Source organism: Lepidochelys kempii, chromosome 16 (assembly GCF_965140285.1).
Source record: "Lepidochelys kempii isolate rLepKem1 chromosome 16, rLepKem1.hap1, whole genome shotgun sequence".
Classification (NCBI taxonomy): Eukaryota; Metazoa; Chordata; order Testudines; family Cheloniidae; genus Lepidochelys; species Lepidochelys kempii.
In genome coordinates, this window is record NC_136395.1 from 5,811,656 (window position 1) to 5,833,766 (window position 22,111).

Below are 22,111 nucleotides of genomic sequence, written 5' to 3' on the forward strand. Positions count from 1 at the left end.
TGAGTGTTAGGTCCATCTTTTCCAGGTTTGGATGTGAATGCTGATTGGAAGCCAGTGATGCCATTCAAACATCTGTAATATCAGCATTGCTCAGGCTCTGACTTTTCCTTGGGTGCATGTTCATTTTATGACAAGAGCAAGCCCCCGGGGCATTGATACAGAGGTTATTGGACACCTGAGTGATCACTAACTATTAGAGCTATCCCGAGGCCAGAAATGCCCATTCACAAAGGATTCTAAAATATGGCTTAATTCAGAATTGGAATGAAACTGCACAATATTGAAATTCTCCATGAAGGAAAATTCTAAAAAAAAAATTGTTTCAATTTTAACTTTTTTCAAGTTTGGTATTCTATTATTATGAATTACAGATAGTGTATTGACCTATAGTATATAACTAAATAGAAAATCAAACTGAAACAAAAAGTTATTTCAAAATGAAAAATGGAAATGGTTCATTCTGACAACTTCACCTAAAGTTAATGCCCAGAAAGATACAGGAACAAATGATTAAACAATCGATTTGTAAGGATAACAGGGTTATAAGGAACAGTCAGCATGGATTTGTCAAGAACAAATCATGCCAAACTAACTCAATTTCCTTCTTCGACAGGGTTACTGGATGTGGATGGAGGGGGAGGGGAAGCAGTAGACATGCTATAGCTTGATTTTAGTAAGGCTTTTGATACAGTCCCACATGACATTCTCATAAGCAAATTTGGGAATCATAGAGTCATAGAATCATAGAATACCAGGATTGGAAGGGACCTCAGGAGGTCATCTAGTCCAACCCCCTGCTCAAAGCAGGACCAATCCCCAACTAAATCATCCCAGCCAGGGCTTTGTCAAGCCTGACCTTAAAAACTTCTAAGGAAGGAGCTTCCACCACCTCCCTAGGTAACTCATTCCAGTGTTTCACCACCCTCCTAATGAAAAAGTTTTTCCTAATATCCAACCTAAACCTTCCCCACTGCAACTTGAGACCATTACTCCTCGTTCTGTCATCTGCTACCACTGAGAACAGTTTAGATCCATCTTCTTTGGAACCCCCTTTCAGGTAGTTGAAAGCAGCTATCAAATCCCCCTTCATTCTTCTCTTCCTCACACTACACAATCCCAGTTCCCTCAGCCTTTCCTCATAAGTCATGTGTTCCAGCCCCCTAATCATTTTTGTTGCCCTCCACTGGACTCTTTCCAATTTTTCCACATCCTTCTTGAAGTGTGGGTATCCAAAACTGGATACAGTACTCCAGATGAGGCCTCACCAATGTCGAATAGAGGGGAACGATCACGTCCCTTGATCTGCTGGCAACGCCCCTACTTATACAGCCCAAAATGCCATTAGCCTTCTTGGCAACAGGGGCACACTCATATCCAGCTTCTCGTCCACTGAAACCCCGAGGTCCTTTTCTGCAGAACTGCTGCCAAGCCACTCGGTCCGTAGTCTGTAGCGGTGGATGGGATTCTTTTGACCTAAGTGCAGGACTCTGCACTTGTCCTTGTTGAACCTCATCAGATTTCTTTTGGCCCAATCCTCTATTTTGTCTAGGGCCCTCTGTATCCTATCCCTACCCTCCAGCGTAACTACCTCTTCTCCCAGTTTAGTGTCATCTGCAAACTTACTGAGGGTGCAATCCACGCCATCCTCCAGATCATTAATGAAGATATTGAACAAAACCGGCCCCAGGACCAACCCTTGGGGCACTCCGCTTGATACTGTCTGCCAACTAGACATGGAGCCATTGATCACTACCCGTTGAGCCCGACAGTCTAGCCAGCTTTCTATCCAAATTGAGATGTGGTCCAGATGAAATTACTATAATGTAGATGCAAGACTGGTTGAAAAACCACATTCAAAGAGTAGTTATCAGTAGTTCACTATCAAACTGGAATGAAGTAACTAGTGGAATCAGTCCTGGGTCTGATACTATTCAATATTTTAGTTAATGATTAGGATAATGGATTGGAAAGTGTGCTTATGACATCTGTGGATGACACCAAGCTAGGAGGGGTTGCAAACACTTTGAAGGACAGGGTTAGAATTCAGAACTGGAGAATTGGTCTGAAAACAACCGGAAGAAATTCAGTGAAGACAAGTGCAAAAGTACTTCAGTTAGGAAGGAAAACTCAAATGCAGAACTACAAAATGGGGAAGAGCTGTCAAAGTGGTAGCATTGTTGAAAAGGCTCTGGGGATTATAGTTTATCACAAATGGAATGAGAGTCACCAATGTGATGCCATTGTGAAAAGGACTAACATAATTCTGGGTGTATTAACAGGAGTGTCGTATGTAAGGCACAGGCAATAACTGTGCCACTCTACTTGGGCCTGGCGAGGCCTCAGCTGGATTCTGTGTCTAATTCTGGGCGCTGCACTAAGAATATGTAGACAAATGGAGGGAGTCCAGAGGAGAGCAATAAAAAAGATAAAAGGTTTAGAAAACCTGCTCTGTGAGGAAATGTTACAAAAACTGGGCCTGTTTAGTCTTGAGAAGACTGAGGGCTTGTCTACACTTTCCGGGGGATCGACACGGCGATTGATGCGTTGGCGGTCGATTTAACAGATCTAGTGAAGACCCGCTAAATTGACCGCAGATCGCTCTCCAGTCGACTCCTGTACTCCATCAGATCGAGAAGAGTAAGACGCTCTCCCATCGACATCACGTAGTGTGGACCCTGCAGTAAGTAGATCTAAGCTACATCGCTAGTCATGTCACTCAAATTGCATCGCTTCGATCGACTTTTCCCTTTAGTGTAGACAAGGCCTGAGAGGGGACCTGATAGCAGTCTTCAGGTATGGTAAAGGCTTTTATAAAGAGGCTAGTGATCAATTGTTCTCCATGTGCACCAAGGCAGGTTGTGGAAGCCCCGTCACTGGAGGTTTATAAGAACAGACTGGACAAACATCTGTCAGGGATGGTCCAGGTTTCCTTGCTTCTGTCTCAGTGCAGGGGGCTGGACTAGATGGCCTCTCTAGATCCCTTCCAGCCGGACATGTCTATGATTCTATGACAATGTCAAAATGGGACATTTCAACAGTGTTAGGACTTTTTTTTCTGGTTGTCTTCCAAGGTGAAATTCCAGAGCACTCAATGAGTGGAGTGTTCCACTGTTAACAGACTCCCATTCCGATGGAATATGGTTCTGTCAAAGCTCTTCTGAACAGCTCTATTAGCTACGGCGCTGTAGGAGCCATCCAAGGTGTGGACTATATTGCCCAGCACTGCATGGCCTCTTAGGCCGCATGGTTCTATATGGCTCTGCCAGGGACATTTCTTCACCTGGAGAAACCTATCAGACAGAGATGTGAGCTCTGCCCCCCACAGACGGTGCCAGCTGTCACTGAGACAGGCCTAGTGGAAGGGATTATGGGATAAAGCACATTCTGAATCAGGTTTGAAAGAATTCAGGGAGGGGAAATTGTTACATTCCATTTCTGGCACATTCCCATAAACATGTTGGTTCAATTGCCTAGGATTTGGTTAAAATACAATAATATTGTGATGCTGGCAGACCAGGTGCCAGTTCATGTCAAAGCCCCAGGCCTCACTGCATGCTCACAAATGCATGGCTGGAAGCCAGGCCCATTCACTTGTGTATTAGTATAGATCAAAGTGATTGTTAAAGGTATAAGAGTGCATTTAAACTTCATAGAAAATGAATGGGACATTAAATGCATTGTTTTCACTTATCTGTATCCCGTTATAATGTAATAGCAAACATCTACATTGTGTACACCTCTGTAACTAAGTAACCCCTCAAACGAGAAAGAGGCCTTGTGGAATGCAAATGAAGAACTCTAACAGAAAAGTGCTAATTTCAAATCAGGTTGTCATTCTGTGTGATGATCAGAGATCAAAGACTTAAAATGCATTCCTCACTCTCTGTCCTCAGAGAAAGAGCCCACCAGGGTAGTGACCCTGTCAGCTTGTTTTCTGTCAGAAAAAGCTATAAGAATGGATTCAGGGAAAGATCTTTCATGTCTGGACTGTTTGGACTCTTACAGGGAAGTGTACGGGATGCAAAGCAGAGATTCCCCAGAGACAACCTAGGTACCCTGAAAGACTTTTGGGAAACTGGCAGTTTATTACATCACTGACACCTTTTGGAGTTACAAACTGTGACTCACCTGTGCATATATTTTACCTGCTTTAACCTCAATAACTCTCATTTCCTTTTTTTAGCTAATAAACCTATAGTTAGTTTACTATAGAATTGGGTGCCAGCCTTGTCTTTGGTGTAAGATCTGGAGTACCAGCTGATCTGGAGTGACTGGTCTCTGGAGACTGGGAGCAACCTGATGTTGGTGTGATTTTTGACATGACCATTTATTACAAAGTCCAGTTTGTCTGGGTGACAGGATAGACTGGTAGGGTTACCAACTTTCTGATTGCAGAAAACCGAACACCCTTGCCCTGCCTGCTACCCCATTCCTTCCACGAGGCCCCACCCCTTGCTCACTCGATCTCCCCTCCCTCCATCTCTTGCTGTCCCCCACCCTCACTCACTACTTTCGCCAGGCTGGGGCAGAGGGTTGGGGTGTGGGAGAGGGTGAGGGCTCCGGCTGGGGGTGTGGGCTCTGGGATGGGGCCAGAGATGAGGGGTTTGGGGTGCAGGAGGGGGCTCCAGGCTGGGGCCAAGGGGTTCGGAGTGTGGGAGGGGATGCGGGGTGCAAGCTCTGGGAGGCTGTGGGAGGGGATTCCGACCTGGGGTTGGGGTGTGGGAGGGAGTGCAGGGTGCAGGCTCCGGCTGGGCGGTGCTTACCTCAGGCGGCTCCGGAAGTGGTGACATGTCTCTCTGACTCATAGGTGTAGGGGTGGCTACAGGGGCTCCACGTGCTGCCCCCACTCGCAGGCCCTTTCCCCGCAGCTCCCATTGGCCATGGTTCCTGGCCAATGGGTGCTGCGGAGTTGGCGCTCGGGGTGGGGCAGGAGCTCCCGGCAACCCCTGTGCCTAGGTGCTGGACATGCCGGACACTTCCGGGAGCCACACGGAGCCAGGGCAGGCAGGGACTAGTCTTTTAGCGGCCCAGTTAGCAGTGCTGACTGGAGCCGCCAGGGTCCCTCTTTGACCGGGAGTTCCGGTCAAAAACCGGATGCTTGGCAACCCTATAGAGTGGAGAGTCCAAAGGGACTGTCTGTGACTCCATGGTAAGACTGGTAGAGTGATCGAGGAGTTCACATTTGTTAGAATTATAGGCCACATCACCAGCTTGGGGAGTCTTGCGTTTTCTGACAGTCTGCCCTGAGGTGGGCACTCATGGTCATGAGCCACTCCAGACAGCATGACAAATATTCAATTAAATAACATCACTATTTTGTGATGCTCACAAAGGTTTTGCAGGAGTGTGAGCGCCAACCTCAGGACTGACTCAGGGCACCAACCCCAAAAGTTGGGAGTTCTAAACTTAGATTTCACCAACCAAATGCACCAAGTGAACACTTCTCAGGCACCCAAACCAGGCCTTCCCCCCCGCACCGCCCCTTCCCTCACTGCCTGACCCCTACCCCCGAGGCCTCCTCCCCCACGGCACCCCTTTTCCCTGAGGCCCTGCTCCTTCCTCCAAGGCCCCACCCCTGCGCCTCCTCTTCCCCTCAAAACCCCACCCCCTGCTCTCTCCTCTCCGCCCCGCCAACACTCACCCTTACAGATGGTAAAAAGTGATGGGGCCATGGGCCCCCTGGCCCCCCCCCGTTCTGGCGCCCCTGGTCACAAACAGCCCCTTGGGTTTGCCAATCTGTCTTGCCACACAGGTGATCATAGCTCTGTGGTAGATGGCCCCTTACACCAAGAATCACAGCAACGTTCAGGTTATTTCTGATCCCAAAGAACCAGTCAATTATCCCAGTCAGTTGTGCTTTAGGTCTCACCCCAAAGACAAAGCTTGTAGTCAATCCTGTAGTAAACTATATGGAGATGTATTAAACAGGAAAAGGAAATTAGAGAGTTATTTGCAAGCCAGCAAATATAGACACACAGGTGACACAAATGAATTACAGTCTTAGATTTCAAAAGATAATGTAGGCTTCTGTCATCAGCAAGCTCTGTATGTTCTTTAGGGCTAACCCAGGCTAAGCAGGCAAGGATCTCTTGGTTACGCCTAAAAACAGCTTGTGTCCCCCTGTGCCTGAGTCCAAGCAGCACAGAGACCTTAGTTCCTTTGGTCTGAGGTTTTTATCCCTCTCCTGCCATACGCTCTGAGCTGCAAACTCAGCAGAGGGGCAGCGGCCACTCAGGTGACTCACCCTCACAGGGAGGGAGGGAGCAGCAAACCAGCTATAGGAGTCCTTTTGTTAACAGTTTGTCAGTCCAGATGTGGGGAGTTTCCAGTTGTAAGAACGAACCAGAGCCCACCTGGTATTGCCAGGTCTCCTCTTTGTGGGGGGGAGGGGCATAATTTCTGTAGAAGAGCAGCTCCCACACTAATTAATGTCCCTCTCCTCTCTGGCAATTCAGTCCCAGAGGGTCCCAATACTCCTGCTCCAACATTATCTTCCAGTCTGGAGCACAGATATTATAGGTAAGATGAACACAGGTGACAACTCACAAGTATTCAACAGAGTCTAGACACTAAAAACTTTCTTATAATTCTAATACCTATTTTATCACTATTAACCCACATGTGTCCAGTCAGGGTGACCAGATGTCCTGGTTTTATAGGGACAGTCCCGATTTTTGGGTCTTTTTCTTATATAGGCTCCTATTACCCCCCACCCCCGTCCTGATTTCTCACACTTGCTGTCTGGTGACCCTGCGTCCAGTTGAGACATGGAACCCTGGCATGAGCTGGTGCCTGGTCTGCTGGCGTTACATATTTATCTCCAGATCTCAAGGCCCTTTACAAGGCTGGGTCAGCACCATTATCTTCATTTTACAATGGGGAAACTGAGGCATGGAGCGGGGAAGTGACTTCCCAAGATGTCACAGAGAGCTGGGAATAGATCTCAAGCCCCATTTCCCACTGGAACCTGCTCTCTCCCAGAGCTGGCAATATACCCCCAGCATCCTGAGCACTAATCATGCGACCAGGCTCGTGCCCACCCCCGACATCAGAAGTATTTTATGGTGTATTTGAGACATGCCACTGTAAGGCAGGAGAATCCAGAGCTCAAATGTAGCCTGTGGGTCTTCAAATCCAGATCCCAAGAGGCAAATGAGTTCCCACCCTCCTAGCCCCAAATGCTGACGGGGCAGATGTCTTAGCTCTTTTTCACCACATGGTGACTTTCACTGGGATTTTGCCTCCATTCATGTTTAACTCTCCAGCCCATGAATCATGGTAAATGACCTCCCCAAAAGCCACCATCTTCCTCCTGCAGCCACAGGCTGATGTGAATGAGAACCAAGCCAAACTACAGCCTAGCTGGAAAGGGCAGCTCTGCAATCTCCCCCGGCAGAATCCCCAGCCTAGCTCTGCAGGTGCTGGAGTGTTCAAAGGGGCATATGAACATCGCAGGTACAGAGGCTCCCCGCCTGTCAGGCCCCCAAGCCTCAGGATTCACAACCTAGTGTCATGCTCTGGCTGTAACCCCCTGCAGAGATGGCAGCCAGTGGCCAGGGACAGGCCTCAGTGCTGCCTGGGGCTGGCCCTCCTGATGCTGGCTTTTACCCTCTCTGGTAGCTTGGCCTCACCCTGGCATCCAGTCCATCTTCATCAACAGATGCAGCAGTCCTGCCCCGGGGGTGTGTGACTTTGTGTGCGACTGCAGGGACTGCTCCGATGAGAACCAGTGTGGTGAGTGCTGCCTCTGACTTCTGCTCTTTGGCTTCTGGCTGCTCTTTCCTGCATAGCAGTTTTCCTGGGATTAGCAATCTGCAGCCCAAGAGGCTCGGGTTCCCAGGGGTCCTTGACCCTGAACCTGCTCCAAGAGAAGAGTAGGGAACCAGGTAGGGTTGCCAATCCTCCAGGATTGGCCTGGAGTCTCCTGGAATCAGTATCCATCTCCCGGCGACTATTGAAAGGAATCCAGGAGATTTTAATAAGCTATTTTAAGAAAATTACATTATGTCATGTTGGGGAAAAAAAACCCCCCGGAATAGCTTCAGTCAGAGTTGGGAATCCTAGAACCAGGGCCCCACTGCATCACACAAGGATGGGCCAAAGGCCCTGAATGAGCGAAATGCGCTGCAGAGCTACGCAACTGTCGCTTTCCTGCTAGCTCTGCCTGGCACACAGGCCCCATGAGAGCCACCTCAAGCTATCCACATGCCACTTACCCACCCACCTAAGTACCCACTCTCCTCACCCATTCCACTCATCCCCCACCCCCTACCCACTCCCCCAGGAATCCCTAAATGTCCGATGCTGCTGATTTATCACCAACAGAAACATCCTGGAATTTGCTACTCTCAGGAATGAGTGCTGCCCAGCCCTCATAAGCACTAATCACTCTCCTCTGCTTCCCGGCAGGTTATCACAAAGAATCAGTCACGCTGGGAACTCCCTTCACCTGCGATTTTGAAGAGGGTAACTGTGGATGGAAGGATGTGAGCACCTCTGCCTACAGATGGGTCACAGGCCGAGCCAGCATCGCCATGTTGGGGACAGGACCCAGCGCCGATCACACCCGGGGCACTGATCTGGGTAACCGCACCACATTCCACTGGGTACATAAGAACATAAGAACAGCCAGACTGGGTCAGACCAAAGGTCCATCCAGCCCAGTGTCCTGTCTGCCAACAGTGGCCAATGCCAGGTGCCCCAGAGGGAGTGAACCTAACAGGCAATGATCTAGTGATCTCTCTTCTGCCATCCATCTCCACCCTCTGACAAACAGAGGCTAGGGACACCATTCCTTACCCATCCTGGCTAATAGCCATTAATGGACTTAACCTCCATGAATTTATCCAGTTCTCTTTTAAACCCTGTTATAGTCCTAGCCTTCACAACCTCCTCAGGCAAGGAGTTCCACAGGTTGACTGCGCTGAGTGAACAAGAACTTCCTTTTATTTGTTTTAAACTGGCTGCCCATTAATTTCATTTGGTGGCCCCTAGTTCTTATATTATGGGAACAAGTAAATAGCTTGGGTAGCCAGTGGCTGCTCTCCTTACCGCTGCACTGGGGTATCAGAGCTGAAAAAATCTCCCTCCCTGCAGCAGCTGTACCTGACGAGTGTTTAGGGGTAGGGTGCACTGTGGTCTTCAGAACAGATCCACCTGTGATCAGCACACGGTGGCTCTTTGGGAATCCTTAGCCCTGTTGCTTTAATGCTGGGATTATAAATGCACAAAAGCCAGGGTGTTACCTGCACCATACACTCTAGGGCACCCACCTTTACCATTCTGTGGGCTCAAGGTATAACCTGATTAATTTAGGCACCCCCACCCTTACCCAGTTCCTAATGCTCTGGGCGAAAGGCACCTACCCTTACCCAGTTCCTAGGGCTCAGGATGTAATCTTTTGTGGGTTTGCAGAGTCTTTTACCAGTGAAGGAGCCTTGCACAGTAATATTCTCTATTTATTAACAGTTACCAAAACAGAACACACAGGCTAAGCAGACAATGCTCCTCACTCCCAATAAGGCAGATGAACTTTTCCTGGTGGCCAGGCAGGATCAGGTCATTTGGAGCAACAGCTTCTGCACAGTATGATTGGCAGGTGTTGAGGTCTGGCAGCTCTGATCCTGGGCTGTGTCCTGGAGTTGGGTGCTAAAGAACTTCCTTTTGGATCCCAGTTTATATAGTGAAACTTGAGTCCTGCTTAGCTCTACCGTCACCAACCACTGTAAACTGAAGTGTTACAAGACAGTATTTTTACCCATCTTAGCCCATTGTGAAACCATTCTTTACCCAATCAGACCCCAGCACCTGAGTTGATTTAAATCTTGCAAAATTAGTTATGCCACAGACAGAAACAATCAAAGAACCAGACAGAGACCCTACAGATAAACAATAGAGAAGTGGGGCCCGTAAAGGCAAAACAATAGAAGTAGAGATTTCACAATCACAACTGTTGAGAAAGGAACAGGGGTACTTGTGGCACCTTAGAGACGAACAAATTTATTTGAGCATAAGCTTGCTTGGGCTACAGCTCACTTCATTGGATGCATCCACTGTTGAGAAGTGGTTCCTTGCCAGGCAGAACGCTGTCAAACAAAGTTTTCTTTAAACTTTTTAAGCTCTGTTTCTTGGTTGGTGGTGGTGGGCACTGTTAGGACAGAAGCACATTCTTCACAGCCGGATATGACATTGTTTTGATGTAATTTAGAGGGAATGTGAGGATGTGACTCTCTGCTTCTTAGCTCATGGCTGCGACTGTCCTACTGTGGCTGCTGCACCTTCCTGCAGAAAAAGGCCTCAGACCTCGCAAGGGAATTTGGGAGCCAGTTTCTTTATTAGCCAGTGCAAAGCTGCTGTGAACTACCCAAATGGGGGGCTTTTCCCATTCTCGGCCGGAGTAAAGGGCTACCCAGGATGTAGGGCACTGGGAAGTCTGGCCCTTGGAGTCCTGAAAGGCCCATCCAGTCACATGACTTCATGGCACTTAGACAGAATTTGGTATTTCTGTAGCTGGGCTTTGCCTTTATTCTTTAAGACACATGCTGGCTTTGTGTCTGTCTATGCTGCAATTAAACACCTGGGGCTGGCCCATGTCCACTGACTTGGGGTTGTGGGGCTATAAAATTGCAGCGTAGACATCCAGGCTTGGGCTGAAGCCCTGTCTCTGGGACCCTCCCCATTCACACCCCTGAGCGGCACAGCTTGGTTGATCTACATTTTAAGTGTAGACCAGGCCTGAGAAAAGGACGAGGCATGATGGAGGTAGTCAGAAATAAGGAGGCCTGTGCAAGGAGCTGGCGTAAGTGGAGACGCAGAGAAGAAAGGGTGGGGGAAGGCTGCTCCAGGTGCCATGAGCTGCAGAGGAGACGGCTCTTTGCACAGCTAACAGTGACTCAGTTCTCAGGAGTATATGGAATCATGCAGTCAGATAAAGCGGGGTAAATGCTGCCTCACGCACTGGTAGTGCTGCACAGGAATGAGAACTGTTTTCACAGCTTGCATCCGATGAAGTGGGCTGTAGCTCACGAAAGCTTCTGCTCAAACAAATGGGTTAGTCTCTAAGGTGCCACAATCCTCCTGTTCTTTCTCCTGGGGGGGCATTCCTCCTGGTGGTCTGTGTTAGAGCCTAAGAACTAGAGCCCGGTTTGAGACTCCTGGTGAGAACACGCGTGGTGTGGCAGTCGCGGTGGGTCTGTTTCCCGTGAAGTGGATCAGGGAAGGGAATGTGTCTGCTTCTCTGCCTTGCCCTTGCAATGTGAATACCCCTCCTGATGTATGCTCTCCCCAGGCTGGTACATGGCTGCAGAGATGCGCAGAAACACGTTTGCTGCCATCGCTAGGTTAAGGTCCCCTGTGATGCGACAAGCAGCAGCCACCTGTGAGATCAGAGCATGGTATCGCCTGTGGGAAACAGGTAAAGGTGCACCCACTGCACTGTCTGCTACAGCAGTGCTGCACTGCTGGGGGATGTCACAGCCTCTCCTGCCCCTGACACAAGCACAGGGACAAGAGCTGTGCCTAGTGGTCAAAGGAGCACTGGAGGGGCCAGGGCAGCTGCAGAGGGTGGAGGCTGGGATGGGATCAGCTGGCCAGGACAATTGACGGGGCGGGGTTGCTCCCAGCAGGTTGATGTGCTATTGTCTGGTATAGGGAGGTGTCCAAGACAGCTGGTACGGGACTCTTCTGGAGACAGGATCTGGGCTTGATGGAGCCCTATCTGATCCGATCTGGCAGTGCTTATATTCCTTGTATAAATTGAATTGTCAATGTTTTAGCAGCTACTGAGCACCAGATACCATTGGTATTACTACTAAATAGCCCCTTGCCTTCCACTTGCCCATTTCCTTCTGAGGGTCCATAAGCATTTTACAGACATTTCTGAATCCTCTCAGTCTCCCTGTGATGTGGGGAATAATATAATCCCCATGTTATGGCTGGAGAAACCGAGGCACCGAAGCGGAAGGGATTTGCCCAACTTTACCCAGTGAGTCAATGGCAGAGCCAGGGACAGGGTCAGAATCTATCATACTCTGTCTGGGTCTCTAGAGGGCCACTGGACCGAGAGAGACCCTTCCAGCTTCCAGGCCACCAGAACTTGGTCCTTCTGGTGGAATTAAAGCAGAACCTTACTGAACTCAGGAGTCCTAGTTCCCAGTTGCCTAGAAAGTGTAAAGCACAAGCCAGGCTGGCCTCGCATCCTGAGCAGCAACATTCTGTGCTGCTGTGCAGAAGACTTGAGTGGGGGGCACCATTGTGCCCTAGCTAGGATGAGAGGATGGCACTGGTTGATGCTAGAAGAACATAAGAATGGCCCTACTGGGTCAGACCAAAGGTCCATCTAGCCCAGTATCCTGTCTGCCGACAGTGGTCAATGCCAAGTGCCCCAGAGGGAATGAACAAAACAGGGAGTCATCAAGTGATCCATCCCCTGTCACTCATTCCCAGATTCTGGCAAACAGAGGCTAGGGACACCATCTCTGTCCATCCTGGCTAATAGCCATTGATGGACCTATTCTCCATGAATTTATCTAGTTCTTTTTTGAACCCTGTTATAGTCTTGGCCTTCAGAACATCTTCTGACAAGGAGTTCCACAGGTTGATTGTGTGTTGTGTGAAAAAATACTTCCTTTTGTTTGTTTTAAACCTGGTGCCTATTAATTTCATTTTGTGGCCCCTAGTTCTTGTGTTATGAGAAGGAGTAAATAACATTTCGTTATTTATTTTCTCCACCCCAGTCATGATTTTATAGACCTCAATCATATCTCCCCTTAGTCGTCTCTTTTCCAAGATGAAAAGTCCCAGTCTTATTAATCTCTCCTCATATGGAAGCTGTTCCATACCCCTGATAATTTTTGTTGCCCTTTTCTGAACCTTTTCCAAGTCCAATAGATCTTTTTGAGACGGGGCAACCACATCTGCATGCAGTATTCAGGTTATAGGCATAGCATGGATTTATATAGAGGCAACATGATATTTTCTGTCTTATTATCTGTCCCTTTCTTAATGATTCCCAACATTCTGCCGCAGCACATTGAGTGGATGTTTTCAGAGAACTATCCACAGTGACTCCAAAATCTCTTTGTTGAGTGGTAACAGCTATTTTAGACCCCATCATTTTGTATGTATGGTTAGGATTATGTTTTCCAATGTGAATTACTTTGCATTTACCAACACTGAATTTCACCTGCCATTTTGTTGCCCAGTCACCCCGTTTTGAGAGAATTGGTGACTAGAGACTGGCATGTCATGCTGGGGCCAGTGGTGAGCTGGAGCCGGTTCGCACCGGCACCTGGAGTACCCAAGGGGAAAATTTGGTGGGTGCAGAGCACCCACTGGCAGCTCCCCGCCCCACCCCCAGCCCCAACTCACCTCACCTCTGCTCCGCCTCCTCCCCTGAACGCGCCACCCAGCTCTGCTTCTCCACCCCCCCCCCCCCGCCAGCTTCCCGCGAATCAGCTGTTCGCGCAGAAAGCCGGGGCAGGCTGAGAAGCAGGTGCCGGCTTCCCGCTCAGGCCCAGGGAGGCAGAGCGGAGGTGAGCTCAGGTGGGGGGGGGCACAAGGAGGGCCGCCCACGCCGCAGCAGGTAACCCGGGGGGGGGCCACAGGGAACCACTCCCCGCCCCAGCTCACCTCCACCACCCTCGGCCTGAGCGGGAAGCCGCAGCCTGCTTCTCAGCCCTCCCTGGCTTCCCGCCGAACAGCTGATTTGCGGGAAGCCAGCGCGGGGTGGGGGGGCACGGAGAAGCAGAGCGGGGCGGTGGGTTCAGGGGAGGAGGCGGAGCGGAGGTGAGCTGGGGCCGGGTGCAGGGAGCTGCCGGTGTGTGCTCTGCACCCACCAAAATTTCCCCGTGGGTGCTCCAGCCCCGGAGCACCCAGGGAGTCGGCGCCTAAGGCACCACTTTTGATGTGATCGGTGGGGGGAGCGGCCACTCCCCCTGCTCCCCCCCAGCTACACTCCCCCGCCCCTAGGAGCCAGAGGGACCTGCTGGATGCTTCCTGGGAGCCGCCCCAGGTAAGCACCGCCGGGACTCCCCACCTTGCCCCCTGACAGGTGCCTCTGGCTCTTAGGGGTGGGGTGGGCACCCACTCCGGTGGCCCACAAGATCCTCCTGCCCGGTTCTGGGGACAGTCAGGGGACAGGGGAGGGGGGTGGATGGGGCAGGGGTCCTGGGTGGGGGTGGGCAACGACCCCCTCATGGGGTGAGGAGGGAACCCATTGTTAAGATTTTGGCAGCTCATCACTGGCTGGAGCACTCTTGGGGTGTCCAAGGCTGGAGGAGAGACCATGTGATCATGTATCCTGGCTTGCTTGTAGGGCTTAACAAGACAGTGCAGCCGGCTCTGTGGGTGGAGCTGACGTATGACAGTGAGACCATAACGCTGTGGCAGAGCCCTGAAAGCAGCATTTCTGCCTGGCAGGAGCTGGTTGCATACACAGGCCGGGTGCCAGGGGAGTTCCAGGTGAGAAACCAACCCTCAGCCTGCTCTGCGCCCCCTGGCAACAGCCTGAGCCAAGTTGGCAGAGCCTGAGCACATGCAGGCCTCCCATGCTAGCTAGGCGTGATGTGCTGATACATGGCCCTCCAATGTGTGGGGCGTGGGACACTGGCCTGTGGGGCAGCCCCACTCCTACCTCCCAGGGAAGCGCAGAGTTGCAAAGGCTGGGAAAGGGCTGGGTAGACATTGCAGCTCACATGGGAATCAGCCGGCTCTGGAGATCAGGGCACCGGTTCAATATTGGCCCACAGCATTAGCATAGAACCAGGCCAGTGACCGGACAGGCTCTAGACCGTCCACATGTGACAGGCTTGTGTCTACAGACCCCCTTTGAGAGGGGCTAGTGCTCATGTGTGATGGGCCCTGGACAGGGGGCATGCCCAGCAAATGCAAAACTCTGCAACACCTGCTGCGGGGCTCTTGTCAGCCCTGGCTGGGGGAAAACAACCTCACAGTGGCTACTTGCCCCACCTGCGGGGGAAGAGCAGGCAGAATCATAGAATATCAGGGTTGGAAGGGACCACAGGAGATCATCTAGTCCAACCCCCTGCTCAAAGCAGGACCAATCCCCAATTTTTGCCCCAGATCCCTAAATGGTCCTCTCAAGGATTGAACTCACAACCCTGGGTTTAGCAGGCCAATGCTCCAACCCCTGAGCTATCCCTCCCGCCCAGAAGTCTCTCCCCCTCCCCATTCTCACAGGAGGGGAGGGGGAAGAGGGAGCAGAAGGAACCCAGAGGCTGTGGGTGGTCAGGCTGTGCCAGTCATGCCCACTCCTTGGGCCGTGTCAGTTGTCCTGGTGCCTAGGCTGTGCCCACACCGGGGTTTCTCTTCTCTTGGCAGATAACCCTCTCCTCGCAGCAGAGCTCCTTGCAGCTGGACGACGTGGAGTTCAGGAGCTGTGGCTTGCCACGTAAGGCAGCATGCCCCCCCCGCACCTGCCTCTACCCGGGGTGCTGCGCTTGGCTGTGGAGTCAGGAGGGAGCCAGTGCAAAGCCCCCAGATGCTTCCCTTATTCCTTTAGCTTCCCCCAACTCCCCTCGGCATGCCCAGGGCAGGACAGAGCCCCAATCCAGAGCACATGACCCCCTCTGAGGGGCTGCTGCTGCGTGGGAAAGCGGGCACTCTCGCTGCACTGTGGCCAGCTACTTCCACCCCCCTGGCTGGCTGTTGATGTTGTGGATTCTCTGGGACCCCTGAGCTGGGCAAAGGGGTCAGAGGAAGTGAGCGCGCCACTGGCTGGAGAGGGCCCACTGCGGCTCAGTGGGCCCAAGCCTGTGCCCAGAGCTTACGTGTGGCCAGAGCCAACAGTGTCCCTGGGGCTGCACATTGTGCCCGCTCCGACACCCGTAATGCACTTGAGCCAGAGCCCCAGTCACCTACACTGTGCTGGCTACACAGTCCCACTGCCCCTCTTCTCAGCCAGCTGGGCCCAGCTGCCCCGGCCACGGACCCGCAGCAAGGGTTAAGTCCAGCTAGCAGCGTTCAGCTCTTCCCAACCCTCACAGCCTCATGCCCCCTCAACTCCCCGGGAGGCCCCAAGCACTACCAACCTGCCACGCCCAGGCCATCTCTGGGGAGTGGGCACCAGCCCTGCAAAGCTGGGATTTGCCCTATCTCTCTGAGCGACTTAACCCTTTCCTGCCTGCACTCAGCGCCCCTGAGCCTAGTGTGTGGCTGGGAGGAGAGGAACTGCAGCCGTGGATCATGTGTGCAGCTGGAGCAGCTCTGTGATGGCACCGACAACTGCGGGGATCTGTCAGACGAATCCACCGCAGAGTGCAGTGAGTGTTCCCGGGCAGGAGAGAGCTCAGCACCAGCTGTCGGGGCAGGACAGCGGGCAGCATTCCTGGGCTGGAGAGCACTGGCCACCAGAGTTTGTAGAGTTGGCAGCATTCCCAGGCTGGAGACCAGCAGCCATCAGGGGCCCTAGAGCAGGCAGCGTTCCCAGGCCAGAGAGCGCTGAGCACCAGCTGCCAGGGCTGGAGAGTGGGCAGCGTTGGTGGGCCGGGGAGCACTGGCCTCCAGGGGCCCGAGAGCCGTGATGCTGTTAAATCCAGACAGGAACCACAGAGTGTATGTGTGTTGGAGTCAGAGGTGGATGGGACCCAGTGGGTCTTTCCCAGTCCACCCTGGGGAGCAGGCTAGGATTGCTGGGGGGCTCCATGCCTGAATGGCTCCCAAGAGCTCAGAGTTTGGCCAAATGTTGCCATGTGCCACCCTGCTGCATGAGCTGGGCTTGGGGGAGGTTTAGGTTGGATATTAGGAAAAACTTTTTCACTAGGAGGGTGGTGAAGCACTGGAATGCGTTACCTAAGGAGGTGGTGGAATCTCCTTCCTTTGAGGTTTTTAAGGTCAGGCTTGAGAAAGCCCCGGCTGGGATGATTTAGGTGGACTGGTCCTGCTTTGAGCAGGGGGTTGGACTAGATACCTCCTGAGGTCCCTTCCAACCCTGATCTTCTATGATTCTGTGACTTGGGAACTTTGGCATTGCCTGGTTCCGGCTGGATGGGGAGGCGTTGAAGCAGCCTAACCCCACCTTCCAAGCCTGTATTTGCCAGGAACCTCCCCCCAGGCCCAGAGCCCTGCTCCTAGGACCTAGGACCCCCAGCCACGCAGTTCTGGCTCCTCCTAGAAAGGGCGGTGCCACGTGTGCACACATACCCAGGCACCCCCAGCCAGCTTACTGGGTATCTCTGGCCTGGATGTGAGCCAGCCTAGCCTGAGTGGTTCTTGTATTGCCAGGCTCGGATCCCTGATCCTGAGCCTCTGCTCCCTTTGCAGGCTGCTCTAGACAACTCCCCACTGTCTGCTGGGCATCCTGGTGAAAGCCCCAGGGGTGCTCATATGGGCAGCGGAGTGGGTCTTCCCCCAGCTCTCCTGCCCGCCAGGGCTGGGGAACTGAGCCTGGTGCCACCTTCCACATTGCCCCCCATGCCACTGAGTACCGGCTGTTCTCACACACCCCCTCAGCGGGAAGAGGGCAGCACCCTGTGTGCGCATGCAAGAGAGAGCAATCACCATGAAGGGGATAATGAAGGGAGACTCCAGCCCTGGGGATGCCCTGCAGAGCCCTCCTGCCGGGTGGTGAGGGGAACCCCCATGTGGTGTCACCCCTATTGCCAACTCCTTTCTCCTTCCAGGATCTTTCACCCCCTGTTCCTTTGAGACGGGCTGGTGTGACTGGGTCTCTGCGCCCGATTACCCGACCTGGGTCAGGAACACAAGCCTCCACCTCGCGCCTGCAGCCCGCACCCCCACACGGGACCACAGCAGCAACAGCAGGACAGGTACCTCTGCAACCCACTTAGGGCTGCTGGGTCGCCCGCCCCCGCGCTGGGCCCCTCCTGTCAGGAGAGGGAAGCAGAGTCCAGGATGCACCAGGGGCCTGGGCTGCTAAGGGGCTGGGTGGTTTTCTGTGTGTGTCTAGGGCTGAATAGATGCCAGAGTCTGACCCTGTTCCCTGCCCCCCGGAATGCTGCTGCCTGGAGTGGTGTGTGGGGCCAGGTAACGCTCTTTGGAGAGGCCAGGGAGAAGCAGCTGGCAGATCCCGCCCATTCCTGTCCCATCCTGGTCATCAGGTCACTGTGACTTTAGGATTGGCTCAGCTCTGCTCCTACTGCTGTGAGGACTCCATGCAGAGGGCGGGTTTGGATTTCCCTGGAATATTTCCTGCCCTGAGCCCTGGCCTGGCACAAGGCAAGCCCGTCCGAGCCCAAGACAAGCTGATGCTTTGCTTGCTCAGTTATTCAGTCACGGAACAGGGCCCAGGCTGGTTCTTAGGGCTCATGGAATCACACCCATGCTAGGGGCAGGTTCCACACTGGCTGCCTTTACTACCTTGATTATGTGGGTTCCCACAACGTACCGCGGGCCCTCTGGGATGGCTGGATGGAGCAGGCTCCAAAGCCGTGTCTTAGACCCCTCTGCTGGTGGTTCTGGGTAAGGGGACAGCCATAATGTTCTCCTGGAAAGCAAGCTCTGTGGTTACTAGAAGGCACTGCCAAGAAAATAGAGCATAACAAATGTTAAACATTAACCCCCTGCCAACACACCTGGGACAGGCTGGGACCTCTGAGCCCTTGGGGAGGAGATAAAAGCAACCTCACCTTACTGTTCCCATCGAGGATGAACTGTTCCCTCTGACACAGCACATCAGAGTGACCTTTGAGTCTGACAGTCTCTCCCCAAACACCCGTCCCCGAGTTCCGGCTCAAAGCTGCTCTCCTGCGTCAGTACGTTCTGACATGGTGCTCGGTGTGCCCATGCACAGCAAGAGGTGTCTCTGCCCCCGCCAGCGCAGAAGGGGGGCGTTGGGAGAGAAGTCCTAAGTCACTGTCCTAGCCACCTTGCCACTCTGCTCCGTCCTTAGCTCGCTAGTTTCTTTGACTGTTGGGTTTTTCAGTTGTCACAGGTACATTCTGATGTGCTCATGTCTGTTTCAAACAGGGTCTTTGTTCCAGGGGTGGGTGATGGCATCAGAAGTCCCCAAGTTAAAGTAGCTCTCTTTGGCCTTCAGACCTTTATGCAAGCAAAATCTTACCAGATCTTTGTCTTCCTTCCTGCAGTCAACGCCCTTTGCGTATTGTTTGCCTTGCTGGAGAGTGCCTTCCATGCCCACTGGGGAGCATGCTAGTGAAACACCAGTGAGCAGTTCACCATGGGAACTGGCTTGTGCAGGGAAGGTCACAAAATTAAAAACCAAATGTGCAAGTGCATGGAGGGGGCCCTAGTCTGCAAAGGTGTCTGCTGTTTGAGGCGGGGGCACTGGCAAAGCTGGGGGCCTCGCCCCAGGTGGCAGATTTCTCTCTATAGTATTTGCCTCTCTTCATCCTTCTTGCTGGGGACTCTTTCTGGGAGGCGGAGTTACTGGACAGGTCTAACAACAATCCCTAGCTCACATGGAGCGCTAGTCAGCAGGACATCTCTGCTCCAGGGGGCGCTGTCATTATCCCCATTCTACAGCTGGGGAAGCTGAGCCACAGAGCAGGGAAGTGACTTTCCCATGGTCCCCCTAGAGCACACATCCCATTCCAGTACTTTGCCCACTAGGCCACACTGCCCCCTCTACCCCCGGCAGGTACAGCATGGTGCATGCCCAGTAACACATGGGGCCTGGGTATAAAGCCAGCCTGGGGGGCTGTACTGAATATGTTCTTAGGGTTGCCAACCCTCCTGGTCTGCCCTGGCCCCCCGCTGCTCTCGGAAGCGGCCAGCACGTCCCTGAGGCCCCTGGAGGGTGGGCAAGGGGGGTCTCTGCATGCTGCCCCCGCCCCTAGTGCCGACTCTGCAGCTCCCATTGTCCAGAAACTGCGGCCAATGGGAACTGTGGGGGGGTGCCAACAGGCAGGGTCAGTGCACAGAGCCCCCTGCCCCCCCCACCCCCCCGGGGACGCAGGGATGTTGTGGCTGCTTCTGGGAGCAGTTCACGGACGGGACAGCGCGTGGAGCTCCCTGGCCCCACTTACCTCTTTGGCAGCGCAGCGGGGCTAAGGCAGTTCCCGGCCAATGGGAGCTGCGGAGTCGGTGCTCGGGATGCAGGCAGCACACAGAGATCCCTGCCCTCCCACTGCCAGGGGCCGCAGAGTTGTGCTGGCCGCTTCCGGGAATGGTGCGGGGCCAGGGCAAGCAGGACCCTGTCTTAGTCCCACTGCACCACTGACCGGGAGCTGCCTGAGGTAAGTGCCACCTGGCCGGAGCCTGCACCCCTCACCCCATCCCACACCCCAACCCCCTGCCCTAGCCTGGAGCCTCCTCCTGCACCCAAACTCCCACCCAGAGCCCACAACCCTCATTCACTCCCACACCCCAACCCCCTGCCCCAGTCCGGAGCCCCCTCCTGCACCCCAAACTCCTGCCCCAGGCATAGCCAGGAGCCCCCTCCCACACTCTGAACCCCTCGGTCCCAGCCCAGAGCCCACACCCCTGCCCACACCCCAGCCCACACCCCCGCCTGCACCTCAACTCCCTGCCCCAGCCTACTGAAAGTGAGTGAGGGTGGGGCAGAGCGAGCGACGGAGGGAGCGGTGATGGAATGAGCAGGGCGGGGCCTCGGAGAAGGGGCAGGGCACGGGGCAGGGCAAGGGTGGTTAGACAGTTGGCATCCCAACGTGTGCTGCTGATCTCCCGTAGGCTTTTTCCTCTACATCAGTACCGGCCCACAGGACCTGAGCAGCGGTGCGGCCAGACTGATTAGTCCAGTTTTCCAAGCAACCAAGACCAGCAGCTGCTCTGTAAGTCACCCCTGGGCTACCCGGCTGTCAGTCTCCTCTTGGCTTTGCCTGGCCAGGGAAGGATGGCTGACATCTTGAGAGTGGCTCCTACGCAGTGTCTAGGGACTGCAGGCAGGGCCCCTCTTTACCCACACGCACCTCACCCTCTGGGGGCTGCTGCTGGGGAGAACCAGCCCTTCAAGGCTTGCTGGAAACCACTGAACTTTAAAGGTGCCACTGGGCTTTGTGTTTGCCCAAGGCAGCTAGGGTGTTTCCATCCAGCTGGTGCTCAGCTCCTGGCAGCTCCCAGCTAAGCAGCAAAGGGAAGGGCTGGGGATGAGCTGCATGAGGTGGGTATTTTATGGGAGCCTCAGCAGATCATTAGGCTTAAAATTCCTAAACTCTGGATTTCATTGAGTCAAAGAGAGCCCTGGGCACCACCCCATTGGGCAGGAGGGACATTGACCTGCTCACCAGCCAGTCAGGATTCTCCAGCGCTAGGCACGTTCAGGAAGTTTGGGTGCTGATTGGCTGGTGAGGGTCGTGCTGTAGGCTGAACAGCATCTCCTGGGATCTTTCGGTGAGGAGAGCATGGTCCGGAGCCAGGCAGAGCTGCGGGGCACACTCCAGCCAGCACCCAGATAAACCAGGGGCTCTTCTGCAGCTGCCCTGCACTCCTCATGCCACCTCTGCTTTGGGCTTAGTGGCTGAGCCAAAACCATGCTGGAGCCGAGGGCCTCCTTCCTGGCTGGTTGCTCCTGGGCATGCAGGGATTGAGCCTGGCACTGAGTGGCAGGGCTTGACAGAGTTATTATCTGTGTGCTTGTTCCGGGTCCAGCTCGTTTTCTACTCCCACCTCTACGACTCGGCCACCGGCAGCCTCAACATCTACTACCAAACCAACTCCGTCACGCAGCTCATGCACGCGAGGGCTGGGGACCTGGGCGATTACTGGTTCAGGGGGAAAGTGGACTTCAATGTGACCGAGAACTTCCAGGTGGGCAGCAAACCCTTCTGGTGCCACCGTGGGGGCTGGGCCAGCACAGGGCGCCAGGCCCATCTCTTGCCATGGAGCAGCAAGGCAATGTGGGTTTTAAGCCAGGACCCAGTAGGCTCGTGACATGGCACAAAGCCACCCGCTCAGAAGGGGCAAAGGAGAGAATGGGCATGAGCGGCCTCATCCCCTCGGAGCCGCTAGAGGGGTCCCTCCCAGGAAGGGGTGGGGCAGCATGGGGCATGTCCCTGCCCAGGAGATACGTTTCTTGGGGATCACAGGGGCTTTCAGGCTCCAAGGATGCCATTTCAGCCCTGTTCCCAGCCTGACCCTGCATCCCCATAACCTCATTGCTCATCAACTTCTGAAGTCACACTATGACCGTGCCCCAATGAGCCAGGCCTTGGCC

At 53.5% G+C, this 22,111-nt stretch overlaps 1 protein-coding gene across 1 annotated transcript in view; it reads left to right on the top strand.

The window, feature by feature from the left end:
- Positions 1–7,442: 7,442 nt before the first annotated feature.
- The window catches only part of MAMDC4 (MAM domain containing 4), a 42,658-nt gene continuing 27,989 nt past the window's right edge, over positions 7,443–22,111 (top strand). The window contains exons 1-10 of the mRNA XM_078849130.1: positions 7,443–7,455; positions 7,621–7,734; positions 8,410–8,583; positions 11,288–11,413; positions 14,315–14,460; positions 15,340–15,469; positions 16,152–16,280; positions 17,640–17,786; positions 20,629–20,729; positions 21,547–21,705. Of these exons, the coding sequence (XP_078705256.1) occupies positions 7,443–7,455; positions 7,621–7,734; positions 8,410–8,583; positions 11,288–11,413; positions 14,315–14,460; positions 15,340–15,469; positions 16,152–16,280; positions 17,640–17,786; positions 20,629–20,729; positions 21,547–21,705 (1,239 nt within the window). The remainder of the gene's footprint in view (positions 7,456–7,620; positions 7,735–8,409; positions 8,584–11,287; positions 11,414–14,314; positions 14,461–15,339; positions 15,470–16,151; positions 16,281–17,639; positions 17,787–20,628; positions 20,730–21,546; positions 21,706–22,111) is intronic.